The 25,896-nt window shown below is 44.4% G+C and overlaps 1 protein-coding gene across 1 annotated transcript in view; it reads right to left on the reverse strand.

Annotated features, from left to right (window-relative positions):
- Positions 1 to 25,896, reverse strand: part of Agbl1 (AGBL carboxypeptidase 1) — a 397,351-nt gene that overhangs the window by 359,182 nt on the left and 12,273 nt on the right. Inside the window, exon 6 of the mRNA XM_048369043.1 lies at positions 6,801 to 6,838. Coding sequence (XP_048225000.1) covers positions 6,801 to 6,838 — 38 coding nt within the window. The remainder of the gene's footprint in view (positions 1 to 6,800; positions 6,839 to 25,896) is intronic.

Here is a 25,896-nt window from a genome sequence, read left to right on the forward strand (position 1 = left end):
TATGCCTTAAATTCAACCCTCAGGACCAGCATAGAAAGAAGGAAGAGGGAGAAGGTAGGAGGAAGGAGGGAGGAAGAAAGAGGGAAAGGAGGAGGAGGAGGAGGAGAAAAGAAGGAAGGAAAGAAAGAAAGACTTATTTGGTGAAACTGGGCAAAGTCTGGGCAAGTACAGATGGACTACTCTTCGTTAGGATGTCATTCATCTCAGGTACTCTAGCAGTCAACCATTCCCTTCTCTCCTTCCCACCTCTCTGAGGACTCCCAGTAACAATTCATGAAAAGACCATCCAATGGAGTGATAGGTGCCCAACCAATGGGGAGAGAGATGTCCATCCATGGGGTGAGAGGTGGTCGTCCAGCAGAGTGGGAGGTCCCTGACCAGGTGGGAACGCACAAGGACCCTGTCCTTATGTACTGTCTCACTCAAGGAAGACATCAGGTTGTCTCAGGAGGGAGCGAGGGATGGCGAAATGTAACAAGATTGATTGTTGTTCACTTCCGGCAGCCCTGAGGCCTGCTCCAGATCCTCCACACCCTCCTCCGTAAATCCCTCCAACATCACAGGAATGCATCAAACTCCAGGGGCTCCTCTTACCCCGGGGCTCCACTCCCCCCCAAACTTCCTTCACTAATGGCTGAGGCAAAGGCCTCAGAGACCGTCTCCAGCTAATTCCCTTCCCGATGTGCAAGCTTCTGATGCTGGGAAGCACAGATAGTGCACCATAGCAAATATGGCCAAAAATTAGATTAAAAATAACCTCCCGGTAAACAAATTACTCACCGAAAATAAATGGCAGGGCCAGTGTGTCAGAGATAACTAAAAGAACAGCACCACCACATGGCAAGAAGGGGAACTGCATGAGCTCTGTCCCCCAGTTCAGCTCAGTCAGGGAGCAAGGCTGACCAGGCAAAGAGGGACAGGAAGGGACACCATGGGGGGGGTGGGGGAGGGGGGAAGTATGCAGGTCCTGTTGGCTCCAACTTTCCCAAAAGTCACATCTGCACTTGCAAAAATGCCATAAACACCTGGCAGAGAAGACTGGACTTTGAGCCAAGGAAAAGAAAAGGCAGGTGCCAAGTCGTGCATGGCAGGACCCTGACAGGCTCCCTCTGGGATCTCTCTCTCTCCTCATCCTACCTCATGCTGGCCCCGCACATTGCCATTTCACTGTGCAGACACCTCTCTAGCCCAGTGCCACCATTCAGACTTGGGTGCTGGCCCCTTCTAACCTCACGTGACAGGTGGTCCCTTCCAAAAGGATGCTTGCAAGATTTAGAACGTGCTTCCTTCCCATGTCGAGTCACACCTTCTCTGGGCTAAGCAATCTAGGTGCAACACAAGGCTCAGCTACCCAAAAAGAGTGGCCCGTAAGCCCTGAATCCCATAGCTGCTTGAATAACTTCAGTTTTCCAAGCTTTAGTTCCCCCTACTTGAGAAACAGGAATTATGATACTTCCTTAATAAGCTAAATGTATTTATAGTATACAGTGACCTTTATTCTTTCTTTCTTTTTTCTTTTTACAGCCAGGGTTTAAACTCGGGGCCCGGATGATGTACCCTAGTTGTTTTGTTTTGTTTGTGCTCAAGGCTGGCACTCTGAGTCTTGAGCCACACCTCAATTTCCAGCTTTTTGCTGCTTCATTAGAGATAAAAGCCTCACATACTTTCTTGCCCAGACTCTCTTTGGAACCGGGATCCTGAGATCTCAGCCTCCTGAGTAGCCCAGGATTCAAGGCACCCCAGACAACTCAGCATCTGACATTCTAAGGACTCCCAGAATAGTAGATACATTTGCTGTTACGTCACACAAACAATGTGATGGATGTAGCCTGGTATGCCAATTCATACAAAAATCACTATGGCAGCCATCCACCCCAGTGTGACAAGTGCAAAAAGAAGCAGAATGTTGGCTCATCCCTGACATCTATGGCATGATGAGTCCCCAGAAGAGCTGGTGGAAGAAGAGACATGAGGTCTATAATCAGAGAACAATTTGATTCTCTCCAGGGATGAAGAGTGGGGGCTGGGCCCCTTCACTAAGGCACAATAGAAGTAAGTGCTGGGAGGATGAAGTGGAGAAATTAGAATCTCCCCCCGCCACCCTGCCCCCGTGCAACCTTCACATAGAGGCCCAGCATGGTGTGAGGCATTCGAGATACACCCATCTGTGCAATGAGAGGTCCTCACCGATTGCAGTATGGGCAGCTTGTTGAAATGCCAATGTGAGATTCCATGCCAAGATTTATCACGGCTGAATCCTAGGCAGATACGGGGTTGGGTATTGTTCAGAGAAACTGTCTGTACTGATATTTATGAAGGAGTGAATTTGCCGGTTCTGGGATCTCTGGGTGGGTCACTTCCTGTCTCAGCTCCTTACATCCTCTCGTGAGAACAAGGAAGGGCAGGAAAAAGCACCAACTTCCTAGAGTCTCGGGAGTCCTGTTTGTTTGAAGGTGTCCCCTAGAAGGAATGAATGGGAGCTAGAGGAACTTGGTTCTGAGCCTTCAACTCCCCAACAACCTCACCGGCTAACTAGCTTCCCTCAGCCATTGCACCATATGGATGTATTTCAAACCATCGTTCCTGAGGTCCACAACTATGTGAAACAAATAAGCTCTGTTCCAGCCATAAGGAAATGGGAAGAAGGAAGCGCAGAATGGGAGCAGGACCTGAGGGCAGCTCACAGACCACGTGTCGCGCTGTGTTCCACCAAGGCTGTGCGGAGCCACTGCTGCCCATGTGTGGTCCAAGGATGAAAAGCCACAATGCCAGCTGTCCTTGAACTCCTCCTGAGGGCCCCTTGGAGCTCCCGGAATTCCTGTAAAGACCTTGCTTTGGTGTGTTGCCAAACTGGCCTGGTCTTTGACCATTTGCAATGAACCTCACCTGGCCATGTCTTACCCAGTGTCTGCAATGCAGATGACCTAGCCTCGGCAGATGATTCTGGAAAGAGCAGGGAGCTCTGTACTCGTGGGCCAGGCCCCCTCTCCCTTCTCTCACTCTAGCATCATCACTGCTGGCTGTCCTTGAGAGCTAGCCAGCCAGAGCATGAACTGCGGAAGAGCTGTGAAAATGTTGTTCTTCCTGCCAAACGTCCCATTAGCCCCTTTGTATCCATCCCTTCCCCCTCCCCTTTCTTCCCTGACGCTCTTCCTTTACTAACTTGATGTCTTTTTCCCAGCCCCTTCCTCGTGCCATGATTTCTGAACACTTCCAGATTCCTCTAAATGCTAATTCTTTCATTGAAGAGTGGCCTGGACTCCCTTATGAAGATGTACAGCCTGACCCAGAGGCATTTTCCTCATTGCCAGACCCTGCAGTCCAGGCAGGTTAGCACAGACAAGACTCATTCCTGGAGCCAAACTAGGCATCGCCCCATTGCTGCTGCTCCTCATACAAAGGTTGCTTCCAGGCCCACAACTGTCCCAATACACACTAATGCTTGTGAGAGGGGGGTTAGGGGGTAGGAAGAAACAGAGAGAGGCAAGAGCGAGGAGATAAGAATTAGGGAAAGTGAGCCGGGTAGAACAGAAGAAGAAAGGAAAGGAGGGGAGGGAAGAATGAGGGAGAGGGAGGAAGGGGAGGAAAGGAAGGGGAGGGAAGAAGGAGAGAGGAAGAGAGAGAACACATGTTGTTTTGATGTATTAAGGAAAAAATTACCTACACTAGAAGTAGCACTATTTCTTAATGAAAGCTTGATTAAATTATAGTAATAAAAAACTAAGTGGTTTTCAGATAGAATCAACACAAAAGGACCCAGCTCCCAACAGAGGAAAATTCAGGGAAGGATTTGGGTTGTGTGAGCTAAGAGAAGAGGCGAGGAAAAGAAGGAGGAAATTGGGATCCCACCATTGCTAACCAAACCACAGTAAGAAGGGGCAGAAAGGGCATGGGTATGGGCCGTGGGCTTTTCATTTGCAAAGTCTCCAAGGGATGAGACAATTGTACGGACAAGCTAATTTTGCCTGCTGCTGCTGCCCAGGAGAGAAAGGAGAGGAAAGGTGTTTCTCTTCCAACTGTCCACAGTGTATGTGTGTGTGTGTGTGTGTGTGTGTGTGTGTGTGTATGCACAGACACAAGCAGTCACAACTTGATAGGAGAGAGTCAACAAAGCAAAGCAAGGAGATCTTTGTGTGTTACTGCGGGGGGATCCCAAGTCCTGTTGCACTTTTATTGGTGGTGGGAACGTATTCCAGCCAGCCGCACACAGATGGATGGGATACAAGGGCCTCAGATTCCCACCCTGCCCCTGTGCTTAGGGCCACAGGAACACTGGCTGCCCCCAAGTGGTACATATTGTGCTGTGTCTTGCTTTCAGTTGTGGGATGTTGTCTATCTGTGACACAGTTGGAGATCTACCGTAACAGCCCACTCCTATACCAACTGACAAGGAAACATCCAGGCCCAAGTCACAGCCAGATAAACAACAAGCATGATGCCTTTCGGAAGAAGTTAGAAGGTCACATTGTTGCTCCCCAGATATCAGAGCTGGATGGTACAGCTCTGCATTTGAGACAGACACTGACTTCCTGCCTCTGTGTGTACCGATATTGAGGCTTGAACTCAGAGCCTTGAGCTCTCACTTGGCTTTTATTTATTTATTTGTTTATTTATTTATGTTGCTCAAGACTGGCGTTTGATCCACAGCTCCACTTTCAGCTTTTGAGTGGTTAATTGGAGAGAAGAATCTCACAGACTCTCCTGCCCTGGCTGGCTTTGAACCAGTAAAACATTGACCTTCTTAGCGCAGCAAGCATGGTAAACACTGAAAAGCCTGCCTAACACAGAATCAGAGGCAATATTCACTAGCTACTGACTTCCTGTGAGACACAGCACAGTTCTGACTAGTATAATTAGTGGCAGGCAACCACATTCGGAGTTCCGTCCCATCTCAGGCTGCTCAGCTCTAAGCTGGAGGACCAAGGAAGGTACTCAGCTATCAGGCTTCCCTGCCGCTGAGGCACTGAGTCTTCTCCTCCTAATGGCCGGCTGCCAGGATGTCTACAAAGCATGCCATTCTCAGGCTATCCCACCAAGCCCCTCCTCTGGACAAGTCAGCCCTCACTCACGTCTCTTCATCCAACACCAGCCATTGGATGTGAAAAAAGCCACACCATGAGAGCACAAACGATGAGAACCCGGATGTGAAACCTGAAAGAAGTTCATTCCAGTACACGAGCAGTCGCTCCACAGGACGCCTGAAGATCGCTTTCCTTTCCTTCTCATCTCCAGAGCTCAGTAACTTCCCACTCTTCACACACACACACACACACACACACACACACACACACTCAAACACATTCAAACACAGACACACCTTTTCCACCTTTCTTCCACCTGCAGGGCATCATGCTATGGAGAGACCTGTGTGTTATATCACGTTCCAATAAACCAAATGAACTCAAGCTTCATTTCCTGATTCCAGCTGCCCCACCCTGCCCGGCTCTGGTCTATAAAATGAGACATCAGGCTATATTTTTGTGTTTATGGCTGACAGGGATGTATGGTTGGATGAAGAGGGTGTTTCCATTTTTGTGTATTTATTTAGAAGCATTATGAACATTTACCCATTACCTAAGGCCTCCGGCTCCCTATACAGAAACAAATACCAATTAAAGCTGTTAGTTTCCAAGGGGCAAAATTAAAACAGATGAAGAAGGAAGAAGAGGGGGAAATATAAAAATATTAAGCTAAGACTAAAACTCCTTCTCTCTGCAGTGCATTGCACTTTCTATTGGATTGTACACATGAAATTGGCTCCCAATGTAATTAGGCCAGGGCTGCTACAGGGAAAAAAAAAAAAGAAAGAAAGAAAGAAAAGAAAACAAACTTCCCAATTATTCAGAACCCCAGAGCTATTTTTTTTGTAATCACTCAAGTAACGGAGGAAAAGAGCCAACTTTTTAATATAAATTTGTTACCAACATCTACACTGGCCAAGCAATTCCCTACACTCTACTTGCCCCAAGGATCCAGTCACGAGCTGAGCTGAGAAGGCAGGAATCTTCTCCTCATCAGCTTTCCATCCATTGCTCCGTCCCACAGGAACCTGGGGTTCATCCCAGCTATCTTTTGGGACTGGTGACCCTGTTCTAGAAGGGTCTGGGACATCCCTAGAGCCACAGTAAACAACAATTCCCTTCAACTGTAGTGGTCACAAGATGTGTCCACACAGCAAGATGCTTTCTCTCTTCTTTGTGACCATGCAGGCAGAACGGCCACTACGTTTTGCATCTCCTTCCCAGAGCAAGAGCCATGGCGGGACCCCCTCGCAGGCCACAAAGGAGCCATGGAAGCCTGAGGCTGGGGCCTAGAATCCCAACTACTCAGGAGGCTGATAACTGAGGAGCACAACTTCAAGCCAACCCAGGCAGAAAAATCCATGAGACTCTTATTTCAAATTAACCACCTGAAACCAGCAATCGGAGGCATAGGTAAACTGGTAGAGCACCAGCCTTGAGCCAAAAAAAAAAAAGCCAAGTGAGAGCACCAAGCCCTGAGCCCAAACCCCAGTACTGACACAAAGAGGGAGGGATGGAGGGGGAAGATGAAGATGAAGAAGAAAGAGGAGGGAGGAGAAGAGGGAAGAGAGAGGTAGAAAGGGAAAGGAAAAAGGAAATGGGGAGAAGGAGGGAGAGGGGAAGAGGTAGGGAAGGAGGGAGGGAGGGAGGGAGAGAGGGAGGGAGGGAGGGAGGGGGAGAGGGAGGGAGGGAGGGAAGGAGGGACAGAGAGGACAAAATACTATCTTACTAAATCAGAAGGAGAAAGAAATAAACCAGTGTTGAAAAGACAACGCTTACTGGATTTCAGCAACAATGCCAAAACTTCCGTGGCTGCCCTGGGGAAAGAGAAAGAAAAGTGAAGTTAATGCTTAGTGATCACTGTTTGGGGTTCCTGGATCCCACCACCAGGGGACCAGGTTCCCTAAGGGGCTCATGACTAACCAGGCAGCAAGCCTGCTATGGATGACTCCACGGCCCACTGAAGAGGCCTCAACGCGGAGACCATGTTGAGGGAGGCGTCCATCCTAGGGGTGGGCCTCCGACGGACGGATGGACGGACGGCCACTCTGCAGCTGAAATCCCGCCCCCGCTCAGTGGCCGCACACACATCTCCCGCCTTCCACCCACTTCCTGGCTCTGCATGCATTGTTTTTCTGTTGTTTGCACCCTCTGATTCATCTCTCCATAATAGATAGGAACTTTGTCACGCGTCGTAAGCACTCGTACATGTTCTATCACTGACCATATACTGCAACATGATGACTACCGCTAGTAAAATTGTGCATACTGTACCGTGATCATAGCTCTGACACTTTTATCATATAGGAGGATTTTGATGAATAAGTCTATTTGGTTTTTAATGAGAAGAATCCGTGTTTCTCTGAAACACCGCAGTGGTGGTAATTTTTTTTAATTGGTTGATATTACTATAGGAAAATAACACGATGGTCCTAACAAGTGCTATGAAATAAACACCTTTAGACAACACAGCATGGGAAATACCTCAAGTTCCAGGGTGTGTGCTGACGTGTGTGCGTGACCCTCCCATGCCCCTCGGTTGACATGAATGAGGTGTCAAAAACTTATTGGGTTTGGGAAAGATCTTGTTTCTCTCATCATTCTATTTTTTTTCCCCCAATCAGGTCAGGAATCTCATTAAAAAAAAAATATGTCACTGATGCATGAGTTTCATGATACTAGTTCTTTCTCTTTTACTTTATGTACATGTACTGTCGCCAGAAATCTCTCTCAGGTAAAAGGAAGCTTGGAGAAAAAAAAAAATGAAGACATGAAAATGTTCAATTATTTTTAACTTTTTGAAATTAAAAAAAAAAAAAAGAAACGGACAAATCTTCCACAACACTACATCTGGGCCTTCAAACACCTGAGTCAACAAACTAAGATATGTGGATGACAATTAAGAGCCTTTCTAAGGGAATTGAACTTCGAAAATAACCTTTGTGTTGGAAATCAATGCAATCCCCAGATGCAAGCCATGCCTGGTCTTCAATAAACACAGCATCTTGGCCATCGTAGCAGGACAGCCCGTAATGTCACAATCACCCGTGTTTAGTTTAACAACACTGATAGGACTAAATGGGTTTAAGGATTAGATGCCTTTATGAGGGTGGATTTTGTACATTTGCAGAGTGTTTGCTGATAAATAAAATTAGATCCAAAGAACATAAACTGGGAGAAATAATTCTCCTTGTAAACACTAGGCAATTTAAGGGGTGGGGGGAAGCTTTTTCTAAAGAGGCCAGAATCTTTTATACTGCCAAAAGCCTGCCTGTAAATTCATTCGTCAGATTTACTCTATTCAAACCACGCATGTCGCTAGAAGAAGAGTTTATCCAAAAAAAAAATGGAATAGGCCAGCTGTTGAGTAATGTCACAATTTCCGTAACAGTGCAAGACCATGAATGAAAAGAACAAAAAAGCACCACCCCACCCCCACCCTTGGAGGAGGAGACCTAGCAATATTTGTCACATGGGAGCCAGATTATAACTGTCTAGCGCATGGTTATTAATTAGTGCCCTGTGCTATTACATCCTTTGAGAACTATCAGCCAAATATGTTCTGCTATGGCCAAATATTTGTGAAAGCTTCAAAAAAAAATATTAAGTCATTTAAGACAACAAGCAGACAGAGAGGGGCTGTAGTTCCAGGCTATGTGTTCTGTTAAAGACAAACCTCGGGAGCAGTTCCGTTCAGACAAGCATGAGAAGCACTTCCCGTGACATTCTCCCATCCTGAAATTGTTGAAGAATTTGTAATCCCTCTGTACAAATGTATCTAAGCAAAGGAACAGGGTAGGCAAGGTAGGGTTATGCATTCTGTTGAGTAGAAAGGAAGAACTTATACATCAAGTATCAGTGGCTTATGCCTGTCATCCTACCTACTTAGGAGGCTGAGATCTGAGGATGGAGGTTTGAAGCCAGCCCAGGCAGAAAAGTCCCTGAGATTCTTATTTCCAATGAGCCACCAGAAAAACAGAAGAGGTGCTATATGGCTCAAAGTGGTAGAGTGCTAGCCTTGAGCAAAAGAGCTCAGGCACCGTGCTCAGGCCCTGAGTTCAAGCCCACAACCGACAAAAAAAAAAAAGTCCTTAAGTAGCCAGTATCAATTTTGTCGATTTTGCTTGCTGTACTAGTGTATGATGAAACTATAGTGGCTACTAGCTGTCGCTCTGAGTCTTTACTAGGATTTGCCATGGGAACCTGCATGGATGAACACCAGGAGAGAAGGGATGACAGATTTCTCCTCAATCTGAAGACACAGGAGACCAGTGAGCCAGAAGGTTTGCAGGCCCAAGAGATGCTGTTATGCGTATAGAATTTATTCTGTGGAATGTCCCTAGGCTCCATTTTGATAAGGCATTATGTCTGGGGACTACTATGGCTTGAAGACGTATTTCCCAAAGGTCATGAATAACAGTTTGGACTCTGAGGTGACAGAACCAGGAAGTGTTGAGTACCAGGGAGAGGAAGAGCCTTACAGAAGGTGCTTACATCACTGGGGGAGAGGAGGGGGTCCCCTGTTTCCTGGCCTGTGACTATACCCCTGTCTCTGATGTTACCCTCACGAGACCCCTCAAGGCCACAAGGCAGCCTGATCTTCAGCTTGAATGTCCAAATGGTGAGATAAATCAAATCAGTTCATAGTAACACCAAGCTAGTGGTTAACAAGGCCTTCCCCTGCCCTCAACCTGACGAACACATCTCTTCTGTGTTCATCATGCATTAAGCACAAATGTACCTGCTGAATCTAGCACAAACCAACTTGGGTCCCGAGTGACCACATACATCCAAGTGCAGCCAATCACAACTCCAAAATCTCCCAACGCCCTGGCCTTCACCAAGGTACCTTTCAGCTAGCAGTCACCATCGCCACGAGTGCCCAAGTATTTGTGCCAGGCTATGATGGAAATCTGCCTATCCTAACCTTCAAGACCCATGCACACAGGCATCTAGGCCTTGCCTGGTTCTTCCCACCATTCCACCCCTCCCCCGGGGCACAGAGACGCCAGCCTGTGGCAGGCTGTCAATAAATGCATGATGAAAGAATGAATGTGGAAGTGGGTGAGGCATTTAAAAAAGAAAACCCTCATAGATCAACTGAAGAAGTGAATCATTCATGCTTCATGACTGCAATAAAGGAATAAATTTATACCCGTCATAAAATAATGTCTACAAGTGGGAGGGAACATGTCAAAGACAGTATATTTGTTTCAGGTTCTGCAGAAAGACCTAAATGACAAACTGTAATATATGTGTGTGTGTGTGTGTGTGTGTGTAGAGAGAGAGAGGTATATATATATATATATATATATATATATATGCATATATATACAAAGAAAGAGATAGATAGATAGATTATATCTATCTATCTCTCTGTGAGAGTCTTTAATGTAAGACCTCGCCATCTTATTCCCTTCATGCCTAGTTTGGTAGGGCTGAGATCATTATTTAATCACCATGGTGTAAATTTTCAGGCTCTGGCATTCCTTTAGGAATAGAGGACTACCTATTATAGGCCCAAATACCAGCAAGTACCCCCTCCACACCTCCATCTGAACTCCTCAACAGAGAATTGAGAGTTCATCTCATGATTTATTAACCTCGGACCCATCCCGGAGGTTATCATAGGTTAATTAGCTGTGAAACTGGTTCACAATGCAGGAAGTCAAGTTCCCCAGTGCACAGGAACACAGACATCGCGAGAGAGGTGTTGATTTCCAGAACATTCTCTCCTCCTAGAAACCATCATCACAGAAATCCAAAAACACATCACACTGAGTGATCTTCTGAATCAGACAGATGCGGAAGGCAAAGCTGTGATCTGGCAGGGCAAGTGGAAGCAAAAAGGGGATAAAAATGTAAAAAAATAAAATAAAATAAAAATGAGGGGGAGAAAATACCCCAAGGCTACAGGGAAGCAGACACTGAACTCCATTAGTATGTAACACTTTTCCTTGGCAAATTCTGAAGCTCAGACCCAGACAGCTTGACAAATGAGCGGGATCATGGAGAACACGGAGGAAGATGATTAAGGGAGTGGAATAATTGATATATGAGGAAAGAAGTTTTTAGAAAAACCTAATTATGAAGAGACCCAGCCAAACGATGAGTTTGCTGACAAAGTGCAGATGTACTTCTGGTTTGTCCTCCATAGGAAAACCCCAGAGCAGGATAAGAACAAAGTAAGTTGTTCCAACAGGATGTGAGTAAGTGTGCAAGGGGAGGGGGGGAAGGAAAGTCAAGACCTTGTAACAGAGTTCCTCAGGAGAATGTGTAGCCTCATGCCCAAAGGCTTCGTTCCCAGATAGAGAACTCAAAGGCGGATCTCAGTGGCCTTCTGCTATGCCTCTCTCTGGACAGTCTACACTGGCCAGAGAGGCTGACATTTCCAATTAGTGTTGTAGTGTCACACAAACCGCTTCCATGTGTATGATAGGAGCAGAGTTGAAGTAAGTATAGAAAGCATTCCAACATTTCAACGTTTGAGTCTCCTATAAGAGTCTAGCTATACTTGACTTAGACCAGGAAAACTTCGAGGCTGTATTCTCTGACACCCCTGGCGAAACCACTGGGTCAAGAAACAAGACCTCTTTTTTATTATTATTAGTTGTTAAATTTGATTAGCAAGTATTGTATTAAGGAGTTTGGGCGTCTATGTTCAGCAAAGAGATGGGCCTCGAGTTCTTTGTGCTTGTTACATCCCTGTCTGCTTTTGAGGGTGTAATGCTGGCTTCAAAGAACGAATGTGGTAGAGAATCCAAGGACCCACGCGTGCACACGTGTGTGTGCACGTGTGTGTGTGTGTGCATGCACACGCACACACCCGCAGAATTGCACAAGACACTCCTTATGTATAGATCAGTATTTCAACAAAGCAAATACAAAACTTGCAACAGACTTTTAAGAAGTAATTATTGATTCCTCCCACACATGAGTCAACTATCACCAATTTTCAGCCTACAGACCTCTCTCAGCTCCATTTGGGGGTTCCTTGTTGTTGGTTTTTTTTTTCTTTTAATGTGTGATTTTCTAAATTTCATCATTAACGATGTCTTGAAAACTATATCACGTTCCCATCTGTCCTTTCTCCTCCGGCCCCCACCTTCCTGTTAACAGCTCTCCTCCTGCATCGGCAATGTGGTGCTGGGAACTTGCTTCCTTCTCTCAATCTGGGTTCTGCATATGTCAGAAATGCATGGAAGCTTCTGGCATGTGGATGGGGGTGCCTGGAGTCACGAGGAGATGACACAACCCACCATGGAGTGGCTTTCTGAGCAACTGCAGAGGGGAGATGGCGAATGTAAGTGCAAGTGTGGAGTTAGGGGAAAAGTTCAGGCGTACAGCTTTGCCCCCAGCACTGCCAACACCAGAAGGGAAAAAGGTGAACAGGGGGAGATGCATTTGCAAACCAAAGGACTGGAATGTCCGGGTTTGGGGGCAGCACACTGCTTATACAGTGGATGTTTTAGTCCCACGAGACTTACAAACAATCCTGACAGTTTGGAGGAAGGAAGTTTGGGAGACTTGGAGTAAGGAATGAAGGGTGATATTCTTTGTTAAGTCTTGTTCCATCCCTTCCATTGTTCTTGGTATAAATATGCCTCATCTCATTTAAATTTAACAGTAGCCCCTAAGACAAGCACTATTTTACTCATCTTGATTGAAGTGTGAGATTTGCACTGAAAGCGGTGGTACGTAAGACCCTGAGTTCAAACCCAAGTTCCAGGATCAGCAGTATTAAGAAACTTGCTTAAGGCAAACAAAACAGTCTGAACTCTATAACCCAAATCTCTGACTTTGGATTTGATGTTATATTCTGAGTCAAAAAAAAAACAAAAACCCAAGAGCACCCCCAGCACCAAGATCAGCCTTTATACCATCATTAATCTCGCCATTTTTCCTCTCATGGTCATCACAACATAGGGTCCGAAGAGTTATACAGGGATGAGTAATATTTTCAAGCCAAATGTACCCTCTTCCAGAGATATTTAATTTTTCCAAGGCCAAGACATTCATACACCAGCTCTGCCATAAAACACCACTCTACAGTTACTCCTGAGAAGGGTAATTTCCAGGGTCGGAAAATAATAACTTTTTTTTCTAAATTTCAGAAGCTGATTTAACATATATATACTCTTTATGACTTTAGAACTCTGCTTTCAAGCCATTGTGCTGTTTTGAAACAAAAAGAGTATTTCAGATTGGAATACATATAAAATGCCATGGGGGAAAAAAAATACCACAAGCCTCTCTTCACAGTTGCCTTCCAAAGCATGCCCTAGTTCTATTTCTGCTTCAAAACAGCAACAACAGAATGATCACTGACCCAGTGTCTAAATGTTCATGAAACTCACATCTGCCCCCATCAGAAACTACGATCTGGAAAAGGAATAATAGTAGGGTATCCTCAGAGTGAACACTTATCTCCTCAGAAATCAAATTTAAGAAGTCAATATCCGGACTCTCTAAACAACAGAAAGAGAAAATAGTGAACTGAACCTTTAAAGGCTATTTTGTTTGAGTTTCTTGCAAATAACGTATCCATCCACAGGGGAGGAAAAAAGTCAGGTTTATGGATATGTCCATCTAGAGCTGTAATACCCACCTCCACCAATAGATGGCACGAGGCTACACGTGCTCAGGATAAGCGGGTTGCCATAGGCAAATGCATTTTTTTCCCCTCTTTCTGCCTCATTGGTTTTGGATCTTGTTTCAGAAACACTCCTCCAGTGCCTTTGCCTGCTCGCTTTTCCACTTCCCCTCTTCTCTTTTTATATTTTAATTTTGGAATGGTATTATTTCGCCACCATAATGGCATCATGTAATTGGGGAACCTTGATATTTAACTCTGAAAAGCATTTGTGGAGGACTCATTTGGCCCAAAGCACACCATATAAAATGGGAAATTTATTATGTGTGATGCTGATTACTATGATCAGGGTGGGCCATGGTCAAAGGCAAATTTTTTTCAGCCTCAGCAACACACAGAGCTGAGGCTGTTTCTTTCTTCCTACAGCTCTAGTGGGACTGCTCACGGCCCATGGTTTATTTATTTATTCTATTCATTTAATCATTTCTGTTTTCAAATCTCATCGAGAAGGACAGTCATGGCACTGCCGCACGGCATGGGTGAGAACAGACTTGCATAAAGTCAGGAGACCTGGAATCATATTTGAGTTCTGTCCAACACTTGCATAAATTATAGGAAATCTCCTACTTTGAATTCATCATGACCACTTATCAACGGAGGTTACCAAATTACATTTCCATCTGCAGGGAATATCAGAGGCTTTCACGGAATTTTAAGACTCATTGGCATGTCAGGGGCTCTTCCCATTATTTTACCCTATTGAAAGTCTTGTTGAAATACTGGAATAACTCAATCTGCGGAAGCACTGAAGAAACAGACATGGAATATGTCCCAAAGTGAAATAGAAAGATCTCTGATAGCCAAGAGATAGGACAGGGGCCTTAGTCAATACTTGGGAGGGGCGGGGGGCAGGTAATCACAGAGCACTGAGAACTCAAGATGAAAGTAATATGAGACTAGCTGGACACACACAAATGTCCAGACCTGCTTGGTCCACACCTACACATGACATGTCACACATGTAAACACACATGCTTGGTGAGGAGTGAATTCCATGCTGGTGATGCTTACAAAATAACGAAACTGTCCCTATGACTACAGACCCATCCCCCTTAGTTCCTGGATCTTTTTTGGTTTTGTTTTTTTTTCAGTCTGATCTAGAAATCCTGCCATGAAATATTTAAGCAGAGACCCATACCAGACATGAACATAATCCAATGGGACTGGTTTTTATTACAAACTTATATATCACCTCCCTAAGACTGAAATTTAAAAAAAAAATAACTAATCTCCAAAAAGAGAAGGTAATCAATTTTCTTCATAGTTCAGGAGTACCTTCCCCTCCCTGTGAAACAATGTAAAGGTAACTTAGAGAAAGGAAATGAATCCCAAAACATCTAATTCACTCTCTTAGGAATATTCCAGTGGCATTCCTCAATGACACTAGAGGAAACTGTCATGAACTATACATCTAAGAATACTTTAAAATAGAATGTATGTGTGAAATACATAGTTATGAGGTTGAAACTTCGTTGGAGACAGCAAACAGTAGATAGGATGCAGTAGAAAACTGAATTATTGAAGTTGAAAGTAAACACAAGAAATTTACCTAGAAGGCAAAAAAAAAAAATGAAGATGACAAAGAAAACAGAAAGGGAAAGGGGGGAAAAAATGAAGACAAGGCAGAGAATGACCCTAAATTTGTTGGCTGTCTTTCTCTCCCATTCCTATCCATCTCTTAAGGGTTCCTTTCATTAATATCCAACTACTTATTTGCCCCACTCAGACTAGTATCTCTCATGCTTTTATATTTACCTTCCACTGCCCTCTTTTCTCTTCTCTCACTGTCTCCTTCTACTTTCATGTCTTATTATTATTATTGTTATTATTATTATTGCCAGTCCTGGAGCTTGAACTCAGGGGCTGGGCCCTATCCTAATCTGCTTTTGCTCAAGACTAGTGCTGTATCCCTTGAGCCACAGTGCCATTTTCGGATTTTTCTGAGTAATTTCTTAAGAGTCTCATGAGGGGCTGGGAATATGACCTAGTGGCAAGAGTGCTTGCCTTGTATACATGAAGCCCTGGGTTTGATTCCTCAGCACTACATCCATAGAAAATGGACAGAAGTGGCGCTGTGGCTCAAGTGGCAGAGTGTTAGCCTTGAGCAGAAAGAAAGCAGGGACAGTGTTCAGGCCCTTAGTTCAAGGCCCAGGACTGGCAAAAAAAAAAAAAAAAAAAAAAAGAGTCTCATGAACTTTCCTGTCCAGGTTGGCTTTGAACCACAATCCTCACATCTCAGGCTCCTAAGTAGCTAGAGTTATGGGAGTGTGCCACTGCACCTGGCTTTTCATGCCTTTTTTAAACTGCACTTTCTGCATGCCATGAACGAAAACACAGAATACTTGTCTTTTTGAATCAAGCTTGTTTAGCTGAATACATCTGTCTCTAGTTCATCCACTCTCTTGCAAATGGCGTGGTTCTGTTTTTTTTTTTTCTTTAGGATTTTAATCAAACTTGACTGTGTCTCTCTACCACACTTCCTCATCATCCAAGTGACCCACTCCAAGTCAAAGGACTTGGTCTCTCGTGAGGAGACACGTCTTTCCCCATGGAATCCTTTCCCCTGCCTAAGCAAAGTTTTCATCTCACGTTTCTTGTCATGAGTCTTCTGCCAATGAATCCTTTGAAATCCCATCTCCCGCATGCATGTTCGAAAGCTACTTTCATGAAACATGGAGTCTCTAGGTGTCAAGAAGCTGATCCATTCATGTTGTGTCTGGAGAGAAACATACCAGGTTCTTATCGTTGTTCCTGAGTACGTAATCCATCTTCTTTTTCCTTTTTTTCCTGGATGCTTTCAAATGTGTTCCCTTGTTTTCATTCATTTTGAGCCAATTAGCTTATTGTTGGCCTTGGGGTAATTTTTGTGTGTGTTTCTTGTGATTGTGGCTCATTAAGATCTTTTAATCTCTCGCTTTATGATTTTCATCACATTTTGTCGCCATCTGACCCCTCCTCTCCGGGGACTCCTGTCGTGCATATTAGCATGCTTGGAGCTGGTCCACTGCCCACCTGCTCCCTTCTCGCTATCATCATTATCTCTTCCTCCCCTTCCTCCCCCACCTCCTCCATGTTTCATTTCGGGAACCTTCCATGAGTTATCGTTTTATCTTTCCTTTGGATGTGTAATGTTTCCTTCATTTAATACAGTGTGCTTCATAGGTTGTACAAGGTAGATTTTATTTCTCCAAGTTTAATTTGGGTCTTTTTGTGTGTGTTAACTTCTATCTTCGCTCAATTTTTGAAAAAAAAAATAATGAACACCTTTGTATTTAATTTTCAGTGTTCTTGTCTGAAACATGTAATAGCTATGTCTGTTCCAATCTGATTTATTTTCATTGAATGATGTATCTATTTTTATTACAGGTGGAATTGGACTGTTTATCGGCATGCCTAATACACTTTCAGAGGATCATGGATGTTGTGACTTTTACCTTGAAAGTGGAATATCTGTTGTATTTCCAAACAGTATTTGGTGACTGTAGCCTGTTATGTAGATGGACTCAGTAAGAAAGTTCGTCTCCGAGGTCTGGCTTTTCTTGTGTTAGGCTCAGACATGCTAGCTACTTCTCAATGTGTGAATCAAGACCTTCCTCCATTTTCTGGTGGGCTTCTCACCCAGTTTTGAATAACTTGGGCTTTGGGTAGTTTCTCACAACCACCATAAAATGGGGAAACCTCTGAAGATCTCCAGAACGATATCTTCCTCTCTTCTATGAATTCTAGGCACCTGATTCTCCCCAGACCTCATGTCTCCTCAACATTCTTTCTTTAACTTAGAACATCTTCGGGGCCACATCTTGAACCCTTCCTCTGCCTCACCACCCCTACATGGAAACCTGGAAACTTAAGGCAGCTATCTGGGGCAATATAAGAGTGCTTGGGGGGCTTGTACCTATAGTCCTAGCTACTCAAGAGGCTGCGATCTGAGGACTCCAGTTCAAAGCCAGCCCAAGGAAGGAAAGCTCGTGGGATTCTTATCTCCAATTAACTACTAAAAAGCTAGAAGCAAAGCTGTGGCTCAAGTGGTAGAGTATTAGCCTTGAGCACAAAGAAGTTCAAGGACATAGTCCCATGCCCTTAGTTCAAGCCCTAGGACCGACAAAAAAAAAAAAAAAAAAAGAGTTCATCTTTTTTGATTGTGGTCCAATGTCCACATCTTTAAAAACATTGTGATCTATATTTTATCTGTACTTGGGTTTGCTATAGTTTTATTTATTTTATGGGAAGATGAATCAAACCCTAGTTTTTCTTCTCTTGGCCCAAAGCAACTGTGTGCATATTTTTATATGAATTTTGAATTATACATTCTCTAGTCAATATTTTATCATCACTTCTAGTTTATTTTTGTGTGTTACTACATAGTATTATGATATATAAATGCATCACTTTTCTGAGTATTCACTATTATTGGGTGTTTATGGTTATAAAATCTCCAATTATTAATAATACCATGATGGATATTTTTGTGTGCAAATGTTCACCCACCTTTCACAATAATTCTGAGGCAGATTTCAGGAACTGAAAAAAAAGCTGAGTTAAAGAATGGGAACTTTGGGCTGGGAATATGGCCTAGTGGCGAGAGTGCTTGCATATACATGAAGCCCTGGGTTCGATTCCCCAGCACTACATATATAGAAAATGGCCAGAAGTGGCGCTGTGACTCCAGTGGCAGAGTGCTAGCCTTGAGCAAAAAGAAGCCAGGGACAGTGCTCAGGCCCTGAGTCCAAGGCCCAGGACTGGAAAAAAAAAAAAAGAATGGGAACTTCTTTCTAATCTTGGCATATCTCTTCATTGTTTCTCAGGAAAGTTTTTTTTTTAATCAATGTACATTTACCAATAGCATGGGTGCCTATCTTATTACATCTTCATCAATAATATATACCTTCATTTTTTCAAAATATTTGCTACTCTGATTTGTAGAAATTGGTGCCCTGATCTAAATTGGATTTCTTTTATTGGAGAATTGAATATTCTTAGTTTTCCCATTTTTCTGTGTCTTCTTTGTGAATTATTGATTGTCATCTCTCTCTCTTTTTTTTTTTACCATCTACTAACATATTAGTGTTCTAATTCAATTTGGGTGAGCTCTCTCCCTTCATATTCCTGAAACATATGCCAACCCTACATTAAAATATCATTTGTGAGCCAGGCACTGGTGGCTCATGCCTATAATTCTAACATCTTAGAAGACTAAGATCTGAGGATCAAAGCCAGCCTGTGCAGGAAAATCCATGAGACTCTTATTTCCAATTAAACACCAAAAAAGCTAGCAGTGGAGCTATGGCTCAAGTGGTAGAGCACTAGATTTGAGCAAAATCATTTAGGGATAACACCCAGGCCCTGAGTTCAAGCCCCAGGCATAAGATACATATGCCTCTGTGTGTGTGTGTGTGTGTGTGTGTGTGTGTGTGTGTGTGTGTGTGTGTGTTTGGGTATAGTGGTTGAATCTTGTTTTTGTTTCTACCTCTACCTAAAGATTCTCTTTGTATAACTTTAGCACCTAGGAAAACCATTTCCTACTTCAAACCGGAAGCTGCCTTCCCCATGAATTCTCTGCCACATCCTGAGTGTACTGAGAGCCTCCATCTTAATTTTGCACCACTAAAGATTTTTGTCTTATTCATTTACATGCCAATATGTATAACACATCTATAAGCTCACGGGGGAAGGCCTATGTCTTTTTAATCTCAAAACCTGCATGTCTCCAATCATAATAATAATGGTGGGGGAAAACTTTGCAATACTGCTGAGTTGAATAAATAAATGGTTAAAAGGGTGAGCCTCTGGCAAACCTAAATAATGGTGTCCATTAATATAACTGGCAATTACTGGATACCTACTAGGTACCATGTGAAAGAAATTCGAGACTAATTGATAATTATTCACTCCTTTGAAATGGCCATCTATTGTTCTCTAGCTATTTTTCTCCTCAGCTTGGCGGATAGAACTAATGATCTAATATTAAAATAGGGCTCTAATTGAACTTAAACAGAGAGCCTCCCATCTGTCTTCATCCTGCTGCCTTTGTCTATACTCATGAAAGGAGCTAGCTTCCAGTGGCTGTAGCTCTGTACAATGATTCCCTTTGGGCCTTTCCAAAAACCGAGTTGTCTTTTTCCGACTCAATAAGCATAACTCTAGACCCCACGCCCACTCATAGCTCTATAGAAAAGGGGTTTCCCCCATTTGCTTTATAATCTGCAGTGTCTCAGTGAGAGATCAATCACCAACAAATGTGGCCATGGCCTGTTAGAAATAGCAGTTTCCTCTAAGCAAAGGGTAATGTCCTAAAATAAAAAAAGTGATCTCCTGATCAGAGGCTTTCTGTTTCCCTCTCCATTCCAGCAAACTCTCTCCCACACATGTGTGGGTGTTTACACTATTGCAAAGAAAGTATGATTCATACAAAGATTTAAAAAAAAAAAACTTCTTTGTAACATCTCATCACTGAGTCAGGTTGAGCTCAAAGGTGCCCATCTACAACAAATGAAAGTTGCTAAGAGCTCGCTGCTTCATCTCTAGAAGGAGAGGGGAAGCAAGCCACAGGGAGGTAGGAAGAATACAGACTTCAGATTATAAAGATGGAAATGGAGCCCGGTGCCAGTGGCTCAGGCCTGTCATCCTAGCTACTCAGGAGGCTGAGATCTGAGGATCACGGTTGGAAGCCAGCCCGGGGCAGGAAAGTTCATGATACTCTTATCTCCAATTAAACACAGAAAAGGCTGGTAGTAGTGCTGTGGCTCAAATGATAGAATGCTAGCCTTGAGCAAAAGAGCTCAGGAACAACTTCTAGGCCATGAGTTCAAGCCCCAAGACCAACATAGAATTAAAAAAAATTTTAAAAGATGGAAATGGAGTTTGTGTAGAGGACCCTTGCCAGGGAAAGGAGTATGTAGAAAGCCAGTCTGCAGAAAGCCATAGATTCCAAGATGTGTCTGTCTTAGACCCATCTATGGAAACAATTTGATCTAACATGAACACATCAGCCCCATCCTGAATATGCCATCTTCTCATCTTGAGGAAGAAAGACCACACCAGTATCAGAAGAGAAAGGAGCCTCAATCAAGAACTGGCCATAGCCCCACTGGATATACCAGTACGCATAAGTTGTAGAGCACCTCCTCCTGCCTCAAGAAAACTGGCCAACCGCACTCAGGTGGGAGGGGTTAGTGGAGACCTCAGCCTGATCCCCACCTGCAAGGAGGGTCACAGAACACCTCACACTAGCTCTTGGGCCCACACCTGGATGACACTGGCAGGCCAAGCCCTTCTCAGAACACATTCTGAGAATATATATTCTGTGTATCCTGAGAATACACATTCCAAGGAAAAATTGCAAGCAGATGCCCTGTGTCTCAGCCATGAGAGCCCATCTGAGAGGAGGCCTCTGAGAGTATTTCTACATGACAGGAAACTCATCCACATCACCAGCCCAAGCCTGGGTCAGAGTGGAGACCCTTCTGACCAAGCCATGTTGGTATTTCCATACAGACTGTCAGCAACTCTAGGATAGGACTGGCCTTCAGTGTCTCCACTGAGATGGACACATTCAATGGATGGCTATTTTGTGTGTATGTCATGCAACATCATACAGTAAGGGACAATGTCTTGAAGTTAGCTGAGAGGGTTTGGCCACCCTTTCTAGGTTTCAGTGACCTCATCTTAAGATGAAGGAGAACTGGAAAGGTTTGTTGGAACTTTCCAGCTGTAGATCCTATGACTTGGGTATCCATAACTGACCCTAATCAGGGAGAGATCATTTGCTTTCTTAAGAAGATGAAAGGGATTTTTTTTTTAACCCATCCACCCAGTCGCCAAGCTTTAATTCATGTAGGAAACTATTCATTCCACCATTCCACCATCAGCTACAGGCATGGAGTCGGGTTGCAGGGGCCATAATTTCTCTGTCAGTAAGCTGAGCTGTGGTACATATCCCCACTCCAGCACTTGGGAAGCCGGGGTGGAATCTTTTTGTTCTTGTTCCAAAGTATTTGAGTTCAAGCACTCTGGATCAGACAGTTCCTGCACCCCCCAGTGTGAAACACCACAGAATCCAGGAGTTAACAACACCCTCAATGAGGGAGAGGGCAAAAGAGCAGACAAGGGAAGAATTCTATAGGATTTTGTGTTTGTTTTGTGTTTTGTTGTTTGTTTGCTTGCTTGGGTTTGGGGGTTTGGGGGGGGGGGTTTTGAGAAAATTCACTTCTCGTAACTTTGATCCCATTGTCTCGGTGACAAAGTAGTTGGACCAACCTATCACTCATGAGCTTGGGGTACCCATTTGCTCTGCCTGAATCTCCACTCATCTGTCAGGTCAAATAAAGTGGAATAGAATGATGGTGGGAGAAAGCCCAGAAGGCCTAATGTTGGGAAAAGACAGTCATTTGACGAGGAAAAGGAGAAGAGCAGGATATATTTTTTTCCAGCTCATAAATTTAAGATGAAATCACCATACAGCGCTGCCAGTGCAGCAATGAGCAGTAATCCTGCCCTCAGACAAAGCTCAAATGCCAAAGCGGCCTGGCAGAGCAGATCTCTGCGGGGAGCAGGCCACCCTCGCACTATTCTGAGCACAGAGAGCCACCAGCACATCAAATAGGACTCTAAGCTGAAGAACATGCCTATGAGGCTTGGTGGAGACCAAACGCATCCACCTCCTCCTGTTGCTAAGGTGTTTAAGCCTAGTTGCTTTTGAGCATACAACCTTTGACCCCCATCATCCCATAATACCCAGGGACTCAGGAGCCTGAAGAGATGAAGTCCTAGTGTGATAACCCTGCTGGAAACCCACCAGGACATGGACGGGATGGGAGTTACTGAAGATGCCATCCTTTTGTAAGAGTGAGATAAGAAGGCATCCTGAGCAACAAGTCCTGACTTCTTAAATTCTTTGGGAAGCTCCTGGGACAATCAAGGGGATGGATGATAAAACTATCTCAGCTTCTGGGTAATTCTGAGTCTCTTTTCTCCAAATGTGATGACATCATCAAAGAATACAATGCGGTTCAGCAACCAGCCACATCGAGGAAGATGGAATCCCCATCCCAGACCAGCTTGGTTATTCAATAAGGCAAGGCAAGCAAGTTGAGAGTACGTGCGAATGTTGTGTACTGATTGCACCTGAGAGCCCAGCCTCACAGTTGGGTTGAAGCAGGTGATGCGTTGGGAAAGGTAGTAAATAGCAAGCAGAAATGGCCATGATCATGACCAAAATTCAAACACCCATCCTGGAAATGAACCCAGGGCCCCAGGGGATGACTCCTGGCAGAGACTGCTGAGACATGCAGCAAACACAGGCTCTCTAAGGTCACAAGATGAGTCAGTTGCCGACAAGTAATCTGTCTTTGCCTCCATAAATTTTCCTACTTAGTGTGTTTGGACAGCTCAGAGACAGCTTTGTGCACATAAACAAGCTCATCCACAGTAGAATGGGTAAGCACAAGCTGACCCCGTGTCATTTCCTCCTCCTCCTCCTCCTCCTCCTTATCTCTGTCAAAAGCACCCTCTCTCCCCAGGACTTCTAAAACCCCAGCTGAACCAATTAACAGACCAAATTCAGGCAGCCTATCCCAAATAAAAGGCACAGTTTTTATGTGACTGTCGAGCTCCACATGCCCTTCAAATTCAGGTCTTCTGCCAATCTACCAGCTCCCCAGACAACTCTAAGACAAAGACTTTGAAGCCTTCTTTGTCTCCAGTGAGAGAGACTTTGCTCCCAACAGTACCTCAGCCTCTCATGCTGTAGCCTTGATAGACCTGCCACTTGAGTTTTTTTGGGTTTTTTTCAGACATTTGTGGGCAGGGTCACCCAGGGGTGGAGTTACCTTAAGATCAAGGACGAAGAAAATAAAGTTGATGTGACCCCCATTCCTACGGTAAATGCTAGGTTTAATTCATTAATACATACCCAATTCACCAAAAAGAAAAGTTTTTAATCAGAATATTCCCTTTGGTGCCTATTTTGGCAGTATCTATACTAAAATTGGAATGACGCAGAGGAAACTGGCAGAGTCCCTGAATAACAGTGACTCACAAACTGAAATGCTTGTCCCATAGTTTCAACAAATGGAAATGTGGGTTGTCCTGGCTTGGTCACTATACATCATATGCCAAATTATCACATGTACCAAATTATCACACTCAGCCTCATAAATGTGTGTAATGATTATGTGCCAATTTTTTTAAATCCTTTTGAATTTAACTAAGGACCCACTAATCTTTTTCTTAATGAGTCTGCCATAGTCTAGACACTGGGCTAAACCCTCTGGTGAATTAGCAAGATAAATATAGTTTGATTTCTACCGTGAAGAAGGAGAGACTAGAAAGAGAAAGACGCATAAGCAGCACAGTACGGAGTAGAATCGAATACATGTAAGAGAAACAAAGAGCAGAGTCCTGGAGCAGCACCAAGGAGAAATGCCTCTTTCTCTCTCCCTGGGCCAGGTAGCGTCAGGCATAGCTGAAGACCAGGCAGAACTATCATGCCAGAGAGAAAGAGAGCCTGAGACTGGATGTGGCAGGCCTGGTTTGGGGACAGCTGGCTGGAAAGAGCCATGAGAAGAGGACTGAACGACAAAGCTGAAAAGGGAAACTGAGGCATGTTCTTGGTGGTTTTGAAGTCAAAGAAAACCCTGATCGGTGGTGGTAGTGGTGGTGGTGGTGGTGGTGGTGGTGGGTAGCGGAAAGGACGGGAATGGGAAAGCGTGCTGGTGTGATGAGCTTCTGGGTAGCGAAGGAGACCCCGAAGGGTGAGGACTGCCGCAGGGCCACTGGGAGCCCGTGACATTGCTCCACACGTCCTCCCACCTCGGCTAGAGATGGAGCACCTGCCATTAATCTCATCCTGAGTACTCTCTGGAGATGGGAGGACAGCTGCACGTCTAAATTTAGAGAAGTGAAGCAGGTTTAATCTCCACACAGAGGAAGAGTCATGGTGACACCACAGTGGCCGCCTGCTCCCACTGAAGCGGCCTGGAATAACTCCGTGAGTGTTTGGAGAGGGATATTCGGCAGGACTGTTCATGTGCCCTGCTGTGCTATTCCATTCTTTTCCCCGGAGACCCTCGTGAACCTAGTCGTCCTGACATCCTAATGGAGTTGAGGAGAACCCATTTGGGTTCATTGTGGTTTAGAGATGGCGACCCCAGGAGAAGATGGGGTAGGTGCCCCAGGTATCCAACAGCATCAGGATTCGTGCCCAGGCAACCAAATCCTGAGCACATCAGTGATCACAAAGTTCTGGCACATTTTTTAATGCCTACAAAGAAGTCTGGGAGCCAAATCTCAATGTGCACACATTGAAAAACATCACAGTTCCATTAAGAAAACTCACTTCCGTTAAATGACTTGCCAAGGGATTGATTAGAGGGGGGAAAAAAGATACCTTGAAGGCCCTTCTGATTTGGGCACCTTGGTTCCTTAGCTTCTGGATGGGAAAATGGTGAAGAAGGCAGAGAAGCTGGTAGCTTTGGGAAAGAATTCACAAGCAGAGGGAATAGATACTTAGCCCTGGAGAGGAAATAGCCATTCGATTGAGAAGAAAGACTCCCCCTATCATTAAGCAAATTGCTCCATGGGTATGAGCCATTTAGAGGGTAAACGAAATTTAAGCAAACTTTAACTGCTTATGATTGTCTTACATATGGTGGTTTTAGAAATAAAATACTGCAACTAGGCTATGTAAGATACTCCAGTGGTGCTTTAAAAGCAGAGGCTCGTGGATCAGGCAGATCTTAAATCCCAGCTCTTTCACTTAAATCCCAGCAGGTTACTTAACTTCTTTCAACTTCAATCTGTTTTTCCTGTAAATCTGGGGACCGTAATAGCCCTGCTTTGTACAGAAGAGGCTCGAATGGGATCATGCAGGCTATGAGGTAAGCACAGTGCTGGGCACCTCGTAAACATCATGGCAGCACCGGCTGTAATACAATCACTAGTAAAATAAAATAAAATACTCTCGCTTCTGTGGCTTTAGTTTGGCACTTGGCTAAAGGGAGACGCCTTGCCCCAAATTTACAATATTCCTGAGGCCCCTGAATAGTTTACTCTTCTCCTTGGGAGCAGGCCATCTATTCATCTCCGCTGATTCCCACTTTCCTGTGGCCTATGGATCAGCTCTGAGCTGGAATTTAACGTCTTTTGTAAGAGGGAAAAGAAGCGACAGACATGGTCATTCGTAGAGGTCTCTGAGAGGTGGGGCTCCTCTGCTGGTTTGCTTTG

This window comes from Perognathus longimembris, chromosome 20 (genome assembly GCF_023159225.1).
Source record: "Perognathus longimembris pacificus isolate PPM17 chromosome 20, ASM2315922v1, whole genome shotgun sequence".
In the NCBI taxonomy this organism is placed as follows: Eukaryota; Metazoa; Chordata; class Mammalia; order Rodentia; family Heteromyidae; genus Perognathus; species Perognathus longimembris.